This window comes from Pseudochaenichthys georgianus, chromosome 22, assembly GCF_902827115.2.
Source record: "Pseudochaenichthys georgianus chromosome 22, fPseGeo1.2, whole genome shotgun sequence".
NCBI classification, from domain to species: domain Eukaryota; kingdom Metazoa; phylum Chordata; class Actinopteri; order Perciformes; family Channichthyidae; genus Pseudochaenichthys; species Pseudochaenichthys georgianus.
The window spans coordinates 19,926,248-19,938,901 of NC_047524.1; the positions used below are offsets into that span (position 1 = coordinate 19,926,248).

General features: G+C 40.9%; 1 protein-coding gene across 1 annotated transcript in view; it reads right to left on the bottom strand.

Moving 5' to 3' along the window:
* LOC117467689 (collagen alpha-1(XII) chain-like) overlaps positions 1-12,654 on the bottom strand; it is a 67,153-nt gene that overhangs the window by 3,609 nt on the left and 50,890 nt on the right. The window contains 15 exon segments of the mRNA XM_034111503.2: positions 383-460; positions 707-889; positions 982-1,048; positions 1,141-1,176; positions 1,278-1,349; positions 1,872-1,925; positions 2,243-2,296; positions 3,253-3,306; positions 3,614-3,709; positions 5,079-5,132; positions 5,577-5,663; positions 6,502-6,579; positions 6,909-7,067; positions 11,694-11,803; positions 12,209-12,351. Coding sequence (XP_033967394.1) covers positions 383-460; positions 707-889; positions 982-1,048; positions 1,141-1,176; positions 1,278-1,349; positions 1,872-1,925; positions 2,243-2,296; positions 3,253-3,306; positions 3,614-3,709; positions 5,079-5,132; positions 5,577-5,663; positions 6,502-6,579; positions 6,909-7,067; positions 11,694-11,803; positions 12,209-12,351 — 1,325 coding nt within the window.

Below are 12,654 nucleotides of genomic sequence, written 5' to 3' on the forward strand. Positions count from 1 at the left end.
ATTTTCTGTATAATATTTCAAATGTGCACCATGTTTTGAGTAGCTCTACATGTATATATGAGACATAAATCCAGAGAGGAAAGAATTGGAACTATGTTTGTTTTCCTTCCAACAAATGCAGTGCAGCTGCCTAAACGAAAGTGCCTGAGACAAATATACTAAAGGTACATTCTGGCCTCTAGTGGGAATTTGTGATTTTAATTGGACCAACTGTGTCATCGAAAGGCCTACCAAAAAAACTGTCACTGAAACTGTGTTTGAGACATAGTTGAAAGAGAACTGTGGCCATTAGAGAGTCTGCATCTGCTGATGAACACTGTTCAACACATGATAGTGACTCATTTGTCATTTTAACCAAAAAGCTGATAACCATGTGTTTTACCTGGGGGCCCATTTGGACCTCTTTGTCCTCTGATACCAGTTCCTTGAAGTCCTCTCTCTCCCTTCTCTCCAGCCAAACCTACATAAACCAGAGAAAAGAGGAAAAATCACTTAAACAACAATAAAGCATGTATGAAAACTATTAGAAATCTCAAAGGCAGGAATGAAACACAGAGAGATTGAGGATTTAATAATATTATACAATAATAACCTTGAAATATGTAGATTACACAAGGTAATGGCCCAACGCTACAGTCTACAGTCAAATGTAATGCTTGCTTTGTTACACTGCCAAACATTAAAAAAAAGGAGAGAGATAAAGTACCTCTTTGTCCTGGACTTCCAGGTAAACCTTGGTTTCCAGGGAAACCAGTTCGTCCACTTTGTCCAGGCTCTCCGCTGGCTCCCTGGTTGCCAGGAGGGCCGGGGGGACCGGTTGGCCCTGGGGTGTTGCTACGATGGCCAGAAGGAATCTGGTTGAGCATGGTGTCAATTCTGCTCATCTGACCTGCAAGAGATGAACACAAAACCAGTTACTATTAGATTCAGTCCATCCTTTTAACCATTTCTCCTAAAAGATTCAAAAAATGTTTTGCTTACTGTTCACAAGCTGTTCACAAACTTGTCTGGCAATAGAGCGCATCATGCTCTGGGATGCAAAGTCTCCCTGAAAAACAAAGGCATTTTTATAAAGATGCCATTCCTTTACTTATTGGTGATGCATGATATGGTCATATATGATCATTTCATTATACATACCTTTTCTCCTCTTTCTCCTTTAGGGCCTGAAGTTCCCTGTTAACAAGAAGAACAAGTGTTAGAAAATGCAATGACCTTTGTTCCTCACCTCTCCTGAACGTATGAGCATAATTATTATCCTGTTATTCAGTACATACTGAGTTTCCTGTTTCTCCTGATTTCCCTGGTTTTCCAGTTATTCCCGGTACACCTGGATTCCCAGTGTTTCCCTGGAAAGAAAAGAAAAACACAGAAAATGTGTTTATTCAAACTTACTGCCCAGTAAACATAATTGCAACGTTTAACTCCTGCTCCTTGTTAACGGACTTATAACAAACTTTAAGTTGAGATCTACGCTTTGACATCTGCAGTGGTGGGGATGTGTGGCACAGGCTGCCAATAACACTAACACACACAAACACACACACAAACACACATGCACACACAGCCATCAGGATCTGCTAATGGTCTTGGAGCACTGGCATTTTGCCCGTTGGCATGATGGCTGGACTAAGTAGAGTCAGACAGACCTCCTTAAACCCACAGATGAAGAAAACGGGATACATGCACCATCCTCGTAATATTTGAGGGGCCTACAGCATATAGTCTGTTTATTTTATGTGCTGTTCCGGCAGAGTGCAACTGTGGAGCCAGAGCAGTAATTGTTGCAGATATATCAGGAAAGAAAGCACGCTCTGAGGATTATTTATTTGTCGATTTTTTACACAACACAGAGACAAACACACACTCACCATGGGCCCTGTTGGGCCTCTTGGTCCAGATTGTCCCTCCTTTCCTGTTGGCCCCTATATAGAAACAACATATAATCACACGTAGGTTACAACACACTGGAGACCCTACTCCTGCAATACATCAGTGTCATGACTTTATATTGCTTTCAGCCTTAACTGTCATTTTCAATTATATTTATAAGGTAGTGGCTCAATTATTTTTGGCAAGTGAGAACATGCACTGGGACTGGGAGAAATACATGGCAGTACTTCTGTATACGCTAAGGTAAGTTGGCGATCACATGCAAAACATGAGTTTAACTAAGTGTTGGATGCATGTGTAGGCTTTGAATGCAGTGTGTACTCTCAGCAGGCCTGTAGGTAGATCTTACCCGCGCTCCACTTGGTCCAACAGGGCCCAGAGGACCGCGTGGCCCAGTAGAACCCTGGGAAAAGGTAGACACACATCAAACACTAATGATCAGGAACCATACATTTACAAAGCTCCCTAATGCCTTTGTTGAACATACATTTAAAGACATAGGTCCCGCAGTTCTTCAGCCAAAGACAATATATCATCTTGTTACAAAAAACTAGAACTATTTCCCTCTTGTCTGTTGACACATGATGTCTAATAGAGATATGAACAGAGCGTGTTGTTATAATAAGCTTTATTGTGTAAAGATAATGCTGCCAATAAGCTCTTAAACCAATATAGATAAAGGACTTTCTCTCAATTCTAAATTCACTCATTGAGAGGCCAGAATAACCAGAGGCTTAGTTCTGTCCAGTTGAATAGCGGGAGATGCCTGAAAGACTTCAGATGGATAAAGGATTTAAGGCTCAGCCACAAAATGATCATGTAATGCCAGCCCACTGAAAAATGCCCTTTTGATAAAATAAGTTCCCATGGTATGTGCAACCGGTTTAATTTAAATGTATATCTGTTTCTGACTTAATAGAGGATTGATATCATTAACTTCAAATAACTCTGACTTCTGAACTTTAAAGGTTATGGTTGGTCTGGTTTTATGTGACTTTAATTTTCCTCCAGAATGACATCTACTGTAACTCAATGATGCTTAGTCACGATCACCTTCAATTACAAGGCTAAGGAAGAACATGTTCCATTCCTCATTCTCCAATTGGTAACGTGAGTCTGCGCTCCTTAATAATTTAACTGCATCCCCGGCCTCTTACTGCTTGTCAATCAACGGGCTAATTCCAGAGTCTGGGTCTCCCTGAGGATGGCATGGTGAACCTCCCACTCTGAGTGTGGTTTAAATCTTAGCATGTGGACCGAATCCAGTCGAGGCTCCAGTAGCAACGCTGCTCTCTATGGATAGTCTCCTGTTTCCTGTTCATAAACCACAAAATAGAAAGGGGGGGGGGGAGTACTTACTTGCATGCCAGCCTGGCCCTGGTCTCCAGCATCTCCCTTTGGTCCTTGGCGACCCTGATATTGGAAAAGGAAACTTTAGTCTTTCTATTATCCCTTTTGAATTTGTGATTGATTTCATGTTTTGGCAAGAACATCTGCAGGTAAGAAAACAAAGTAGCTGGATAGAAGAGGAGGGGAGTGCAATGTGTCTTGACTTTAGCTGTAAATCCTACTCGTGGGTCAGGAACAAAGACACACAAACTGCACTCCATCAACAAAGATCAGTATCCATTAGGGGTAGTATATATACATTAAACTCTATCTACCACAAATTCTCGACTATTTATTCCCTGGATGGACTTCTGTAGAGAGGTTAACTTACAGGTTCTCCTGGCAGAGACAGTCCGTTAGGGCCCTGTGGACCCGGTGGTCCCATTGAGCCAGCGGGGCCCATCTCACCACGTGGACCCATTGGACCCTACAGCAATTCCCAGACAAAAAGCAAAGATGTTTCATAACCGCAATCTTACAAAAGAACAGCGCAAATCAGAACTTTGTATTGCATAATATAGAAAATGAGCTTCAACAGTGGAAATGGACCAAATACAATGGCCATGTGCGTTTTAGGGCTGTCCCGAATACCATTTTTTTTCGGGCTCCGGATATTCGGTAGTAATCAGCAGCTAACCGCTTCAACACGTGTATTTCGGTGTATTCACGGCATTCATTTTGTTATTCTACAGTATTGTTGTTTTATAGTTATTTGTTAATGTAACCCAATTTGTGTTCTTTGAAATTGAAAAGGATATGGCATTGTGTTTGTTACTTTCGTTGCAGTTGTATGTCTCCTATTTATGGACATGCTTTTATTTTGAAGGAGAGGTAGCGCTGTTGACAGGAAGTTGTTTTTGCTTTGGAAACAACGTGATGGAGATTAGAGAAAAGTAATTCTTTCACACACAGTGACGTCACGAGCTACCCACAATGCAACACGCGCCATATATATATATATATATAAATACGCCATTTTCCTGGAGGTGCAAATATCCTGGAAGTGCAAATATAAACAGCTAGCTAACGTAGCCAGGCAGAGCGCACTAGGTTTTTTTTATTTTATTAACGACCGAAGAAATCGCTGCATGTCTTCGGATTACATCTCTGGACTTGAGGGGTGTGCTCTAGGTCGTTACCAGCGTAAACTAGAGCTGTGTGGGTTGTCGGATTGCCCTTACACACTGCCTGCAGATGTATGGAAAAACGTCTAATTTCTGGAAACATCAGGTGAATACCCCACTTGTCACAATAATATTATCATGCCATTGCATATATGTGGTATTTTAGAGTTGACTAGATATTGATTAAGGCAATAGACTATGATATTCAGTACAGGAAGCTTAGCAACACCTAGACGGTGTACGGCTGCTTGCACCTCGCGTAAAACGGCGGATACCGGAAGTACGGTGTCCCCTCGCCCAATACCCGTATGCGTGTGTGAAAGAATATCTACATATAAATACAGAGAAAGTAAACGATAACGTTTATGGTTAAGTGTTAGCACCCCCCGAAGAGGCACAAGCTCTTATGTTGATATTGGAGACTTCAATAAATTCAATTTGAAAAAAAACGGGGGAAAAACAAACAAAACCAATATCCGAATAACGAAATTGAAACCCGAATAGTACTCTAACGAACGAATATTCGGATATTCGGGTACAGCCCTAGTGTGTTTAGGATTAATAATATCAAGTTGGTTATGAATGAGGTTACATTTATTAATAAGAGTAAAACCAGTTACAAATTCAAACAAAATTATTATTTGCTTAAAGGAAAGAAAAGGCATTACTCACATGTTTGCCGTTTTCTCCTCTATCTCCTCGCGGTCCCTTAGAACCTGGGCCTCCCTGGAAAAATAATCCCATACACAGAGTGAGAGTAGCAACAGGAGGAGATTCCAAAAGCCCTAAAACCTCAGGACCTAGCAAATCCTCACAGGGGCTTAGTGATGTTATATTCCAGACGTCTCCTCAAGACTTTTTTACTGTGTGTTTTTCCGACATGCATTTATCTTTTGACACTTCTTCCTGAGCCCACATTTCATTGCATGCCACTGGTCTCATCCTCATCTGGTGTCTCCAAAGGAAAACAAAATACCAGTCGGATGAAGTTCAAACTGTGTAGCTGTACAGTCATTATTGCTAGCAGGGTAACGTATGGCTTTATCATCATCATCATCATCATCATCATCATCATCATCATCATCATCATCACATTAAAAGAGACAGAGGTAGAGGAGGTGAAGATAGACGACAGAAGGCAGGAAGGGATGATCGTGGGAAAGTCTTTACCAATGGTCCCGGGGGCCCCTGAGGGCCAATGCTGTCCTGAGTGCATGTGCAAGAGTGGGGAAGAGATGGGCACTTGGCCTCATCTCTCTGAAAAGAAACACAGAAGATGAAGGAATTAGATACATACATTCACACACATGAGAAGTATTCATATAGTCTATTTTGAACCCACTGATAATTGAGACCATGTCTTGGCATTCAGAATACAAGGGGTAAAAAAAAGGCAAATTCTTTATATAATTTTGTGACAGCATCCTGGCAGATGGAGCGTTTTGATTTCATGGAGTTTAAAAAGAAGAGACAGTCTAGAAAAAGTCATGACAGAAGAGTGGCTCACGCAAAGTCAGCGCTTTGAGACCAGACGCTCACTGACAGCTGCAAACTTTTTCCCATTTCAGAAAATTAGTCTTTGACAAAAGTAGTTGCATAACAATCATTGAAGTGATGTATTAATATCTGATGCAAATTACAGATGAATTACACATAATTTGATTAATGAGCATGCATCCGGTATTAACTCGTACTGAGTCAACATAAATGTGCTTTTCCGTCTGCTTCGTGATCTGCTGTAAAGGAGCACTTGTTTTCAAGTCATTTTGAGATCATACTGGAAACAGTCCAAATCGCACAATTACTCAGGATACAAGGTTCTATTCAGTTCAGCTCTCTTTTTAAACCGCAATCTGAGTATCAGCCTTGCATTGAGCCTAATGACTACCTACCAGCAATCATAAACATCTGAGAAAGTCTGCATGCACACAGTAAATAGACTTTAATAAATGATTGCTCTACTATTAATACTAAGAACCATCAAAAGTCAGGATTATATTTAATTATATAAAAACACTGCCAAATAATCCCTCTATACATGGCTTTTCAGCTAGACTTTGTTGTTGTATCATTCTTAAATGTCAATTGTTCTTACTGTGGCGGGCAGGTCGCAGCATTTGTCTCGGCTGATCCAGCTCAAGCTGCAGATAATATCGAACATCTGGAGCTGGAACTATACAACAGAAGAAGGTGGAAAAAATGGAGGGGTGTTACAAATGGCTCCCACACTTGATGAAAATGAATACGGTTATCAATCAATGTTTATTTATATAGCCCAATAGTTATAGTTATAAACAACAACAACAACAACAACAACAACAACCAATAATTGGAAAATATGCAATGTCCATTCTTTCAGGACTCACTGGGAGCAGTTTTAACTTAATTGTGCATCTACACACAAGAGGATTTAGATATTGATTTGTTGAAAAGCCGTGAGAGGCTTTTCCGTACGTGCTTTTCCACGGATTCACGTTTTTACAAGTTTCTTTTTTCGCTTACTGTTGCAGACTGCTTCTTCCCGCCTCCAGACTTGGCCAACTTGCCAAGCACTTCATAGCCGTCCACTGAGATGTTTTTGGCCTCCTTGATGGGCTTCTCTGCCACCTCCTGGCAATCTATGTTGAGCTTGACTTTCTCCGGAGTGACGATAATGTGGAGCTGCGGGAGGGAAAGGATGGAGAGAGGGCATAATTAACAAAACATTCTTGTCTTCCACAGCTGCCAGCTTTGTTGCAACACAATTACTTGGCAGGGACTACTAAAGACCACTGAAGGTTTTGAAAAGCTGGGTTTGGCATTCATTTGTATTTGGAAGAGCGCCCTGATTGCCCAGGGAAAACTCCACTCAAGCTCTTTCAATCATGTTGTCTGAATCTTTTAAAGATGCTGATACTGTATTCCACATAATTGCTAGATCGAGTGAATTGTTTAGTCTTTGCAGAGCCATGTTAATTATAGATACTGATATTACCCCAAAGTGGTTACTGATTTGGCACAGGACTGCTGTTTGATGCCTCAACAGATGAATGGATACAAAAAAAAGGAAATACACAAAAGCAGGCGTATCTATACTGATTAAAAGCCCACGTTGTTGATTGTATAACAACACAAAATGATAGAGTGCCAGATTCGGAAGATTTTTGTTGAGAGAAATCTGCTCCACATCTTGAAGCAATATAATTTGCGGTGTGCCATCAAACGTCCTACACTTTCCATACTTTCCACCACACAGTTGCACATTTCCCTCTGCTTAACAGTCAGACAAGCTTTCTTTATGTCAGGAAAACAGCTACCATTTATTTCAACAAAACCATACCAACCACAGACTAGGACATAGCTCTTGGCAACCAATCACAAAATTACAGTTGACTTCCTTGGCAACAGAACACACTCTCCTGTGGACCGCAAAGAGAGAGGGGTGTCGTTTATCCCGGGGTCCTGGCATGGAAATGTTATACCATGATGCGCCTGAGGGCTAACCAAAACAGCTTTGGATGATATGGTAGGATGGCCAATAATGAGCATGTAAATCACTGACCAATAAGCAAACATAAAGAAAACACTGTAGTGACTGGAAAATAAGGCCTCGGAAAACTAGTTTTCTTATGACCACTGCTCCCTCAGTTGCTGCTAAGTGATCTCTACTGCAGCAAAGTGTTGACAGATGAACTGTTATCATTCATCAATCGTTAACACGGAAGATTTCACCACGCTTCGCTGTGTCAACACTCACTCAGACTCCATAAGGTACGATTTCAGGCAGACACTGTCTCCGCTCCAATACACTTAAATATTTCCATGATTGCTATCAGATTAGTTCTTATTGTTCTAGGCTTTGTCCTGACCGTTCCCCCGTTTTTATAAACCTCTCATTTTATATCATGGTTTCACTAATAATTCGGTGAGTCTTCTCTATCAAAATGTGGCCAAGGTTAGGTTAGCTTCATTGAGAGGAAATTGGAAAACACAGTATGAATCTTCATTAGATTGGTATTTAAATGAAAACAGTGTTGTGACTGATACTAAAATCCCCAGTTGGGATGATACATTTCATTGTATGATTGGAGATGAGAAGCTCCCATGTCTAATCTGGCACCTGCGAATAGACAAGGCTTTCTGCAGAAAGAGAACTTAATATATCAATTCCTGTATTTATAGTGAGTTTTTCAGGGTCAGTTAGTTATCCATCTCACTGAAGGAAGACTTCTTCATGTCTAAAGAAAGTGCTGACAAATGAAGAGCACAATGAGTGCAGTCAGTGGACAATTTGGTGAAAAAATTCCTCTCTGTTTTAAAGAGTGTATGCGAATATTGGCAGAACCTTCCCAACCATGTCACATGGACTGAGTTCTGAAAAACAATAAGGTTTCTAGTGCACTGTTTAGTGACTACAGCAACATACATGCTCAAAGTTCAACCGGCGTAGCTCTTAATACATAACTTGTCATCATGGCTTGAGGAAAATGTCTTCTTCACGTCCACAGGAAAGTTCCCTCTCTGGCTCCCACCCTGTAAGTGTGGGAGGGATTCCCCTGTGGGCTAGTGAGTGGCTAGCATCTGCTTAAGTCATCTCTGAGAGCTTTCCCACATGTTCTCATAGTGGTAGACCACGACCTTTCCAGCCTGGGTTACTTTTATTAACTAGGCTGAGAAGAAAGGCCAAATCTGCAAGCACTCTCTGACCCAGCACTGAGGGATGAATGCACATAAAGTGTACTTTGCATTTAACAAAGCAAACAACATAAACTGCAGCTCAAGTGGCACCATTTCTCAATAAAATGTACTGCCAGCAACCATGGCACCAATATAGAGACGAGGAAAGGAAATCCATGATTTAAAGTACTAACAAACTGTATTAAACCTGATTACTTCTAGAACTAGAAACATTAACTGGAATGGTTGGTAGAAACCCATTTTCATCAAATGTTATAGGAGGGTAAAGCATGGGCCATATAAAAACCCATTCAACTTTGGAGTGGACCCAAATCCAAATCTGCTTTCTGGTCCAGAGGCTTAAGAAGTAATCAATGATTCAAAGTCATAATCCGTTGGTTAATCAATCATTCAAATATTCTTTAGAAGCTGTACATCGTTAACCTTAAACCTAAATGTCACCATGTGAGTTTACTGGGTTTTGTTGTGTTTATCTTCACACTTGGACAATAGCCCAACAACTAGCAATTTGTGACAACCCTCATCAATGGTCACTCTGGTTTCAGCACGAACACACACTTTATTACAGAGGTCACTTTGTAGTAGCCATGGACAAAGTGTTGGGAAGCCACTGACATCATGTAAACACAAACCACCACAGCTGCTGGTAGAGGCTTACTTACTCAGCAGACCAGTAAATGAGCACCTAGGTAGACCGCTGCAGCTCCTGGAACAACAACGACGGCACCACAAAGTTTACACTCAGACTACAGTCTCCAGCATGGCCACAGACTAAGAGAACACACACGCACACTTCTGCTGTCTTACTAGACCATCAGTGATGTCATTCACATCCACAGCCCTGACCCAACATTTCCAGGGTCCCCCTCTTTCATGAGGTTACCCCCTCATTAGTTGTGGAGATGCTAAGTGGTCCAAGTTAGAAGAAATGTACATGATGCTCTGATCTTGGGGCCAATATATCTCTCTCATCTGTTATTCAGTTACAAAAACTGCACTTTGTTATATCAGGAAGTGGGCGGACTTTGATCTCGGATAAGACCCTGGTACATTGTAAAGGGTAGTTCATTTTGATTACCTTAGAATTAGGGGAGAGGAAAGAAACCTGTGTGCTAAATCACCATGTTGTCCTTGGGAACAAACTCAAACGCAATTAGACGTGATTTTTTAGTACATTGGAAGCAGTCGTGTTCCCTCCAGCATCTTAAGTCTTTCAAGGTTGGTATGAAAATATACTGTCCCCCATTGTTCTAGTCTTTACACCCTACTGTGGTGGAACAAAACAAAGGATGTTTTATATTCGCTGCTGCTTTGAGTTTGACATGAAGGCATTTTATGTCTCTCTTTACCTCTTGCTGTGGCCATATGAGACTCCCTAGTGTACAAATTGCATTTTTCACAGTTGTAAGCTTGGCATGTGGCCTAATGCAATGGTCCAACCACTGAAAGGAAACAGAGTTTGCAAAACAATAACACCATTGTGGGTGGTTATTGTAAGTGAGTATTTGAAGGGCATTTGATGTTAATGAATCCTTTTATTAAGAGCTGCCATAAGGGAATCCAATCTTAATTCCTTTTATGAGAGACAGGGCCTCTGATGGCATGGATTAGTTTCAAAGTCAAGAAAATTCTTCATTGTACAAATGGAAACATCTGGATTCAGACTTTTAATCCATTGCTTACAATGCGTGCTATTCTTCTTTCCACATCTACTAAATGTCCTTAATCCATCCCTTTAGGCTTTCACCTGTTTTGTTAGAGCTTTGCCAATACGTAAGGAGCACTCCACCCATTTTAAAGACAAAGTTTAGTCTAGCTTAATGGGTAGATATTTCAAATGTATAATGAACTGTAAAAAAAGCATGTGTTGCAAACTGCAGCGTGGAGTTCTGAAGACAGGGATGGTTCCCAGTAAAGGGGAAGTCTAACAAACATGCCATTGCTTTATGGGAAATAAAGGATCCAATGCTTTTGGAGATTGACCCAAACAGGGGAGTCAAATGTTTGGCCACAATTGCATCAATGTTATCAATATTTTCTTCCAACTTTCTGTACATTTAATCTCTTGGGAAGGTTTCAAGTTATACCGCAAAGTCAGTTTATTTAGGGAAAAATATACAGACTTTAGTATCTTTTATGGAAATTCTTCAAGCCTTTTATTTATCCAACATTAAAATTGATCCAGTTCCCTGACTGTTACTTCAGTTAGGACCAGACTGGTTTGGAATTCACTTAACAACAACCAGGACAGTCTCCAGCCTTGATGTGGTCGAACCTCCATGGTTGACCGTGTCAGTTTGCACGTATTGCTGGGTCACTGGGGTATTAGAATTTCGCTCCAACCTCTCTTTAAATGTATTTATAGCCTCCATCACCCATTCATAAAATGAACAGCTTAATGTCAAATCATAAAAAAGGCCCAAAGGCCACTTTGACACCAGAGCAATACAATGCGTTGGCTGTTTGTCAAATCTTTACATTCAAAATCACCATTTCTGAAAGGATACACACAAAAGATTCCCAGTGTGACATATTAAAGTACATTTTAATAATATCACTATGTTGTGAGCAGAGGGACTCCTCTCTGTAAGAATCATGCGTTGTGTTTACCTTGTGGAAGCTCCCGTGGAAAACCTGCTTCACTTGCCCCTCATTGAACGAAGCTTTCTGGATGTCTCCTCGGGTGTCCTTGTTGTAGAACGAGATTGTTTTGCTGGAAGCTGGAAAGAAAAGAGCCTTTGATTATTCTCTGACAGTGTGTTACAATGCTGTGGCATGCAAAGTGCTGACAGGACTTAAGAGAACACATGGTTGTAGACAAATAGAGAGCAAATAAGGATGAAGGGAAGGCCTGGAGGGATTTGGTTCATGTCCGTAATTATTTGCATGCATTTACCACATGTGTAAGGCTTTCTCTTACACAGTATTGAAGAAGAGCCAAATAAAGGATCTGAATGTGATTGTGTTTTTTGTTTTACTTCAATATGCCTACACTTGTCTATGATATTGACAAATGTGGTAATAGGGGGAAAGTGAGCAGCTTAAGTTGCTAATAAAGAGTGTACAGCTGTGTCTTTGTTGGGTCAGATACAGCAGCTTCAGCCACAACAGGATGAGAAGCTTACGATTGATGGTGACCCCGACCTCTGGGTTGTTGTTTTTGTCGGAAATCTGCCAGATATCAAAAGGCTCGGAGCCTGTGTCTGGCAGCAGGCGGAAGAGGAGGATGATGGTGTAGGATGGGGGAAGACCATCCGGATGGATCTCCCTGTTAGATTAAAAAAACATACCATCAAATCAAGTTTTATTTATATAGCACATTTATAAACGATTTTTGGTCGAGCCAAAGTGCTGTGTACATATAATAAAAATAGCCTACAGTAGAGACACTTTACAGCAAATACAACAGCACAGATTGTTCAGAATATCAGTATGAGAAAAACGACACCCTCTATCCTACCATGTCAGAGCTGTGCCCTCAATGCACAAGCAGTCAGAATATCTCACTAGAAAAGACTATTACATTTCTACTATTATACAGTTCCTGGTTTGTCCGAGGTGCAGAACCTGT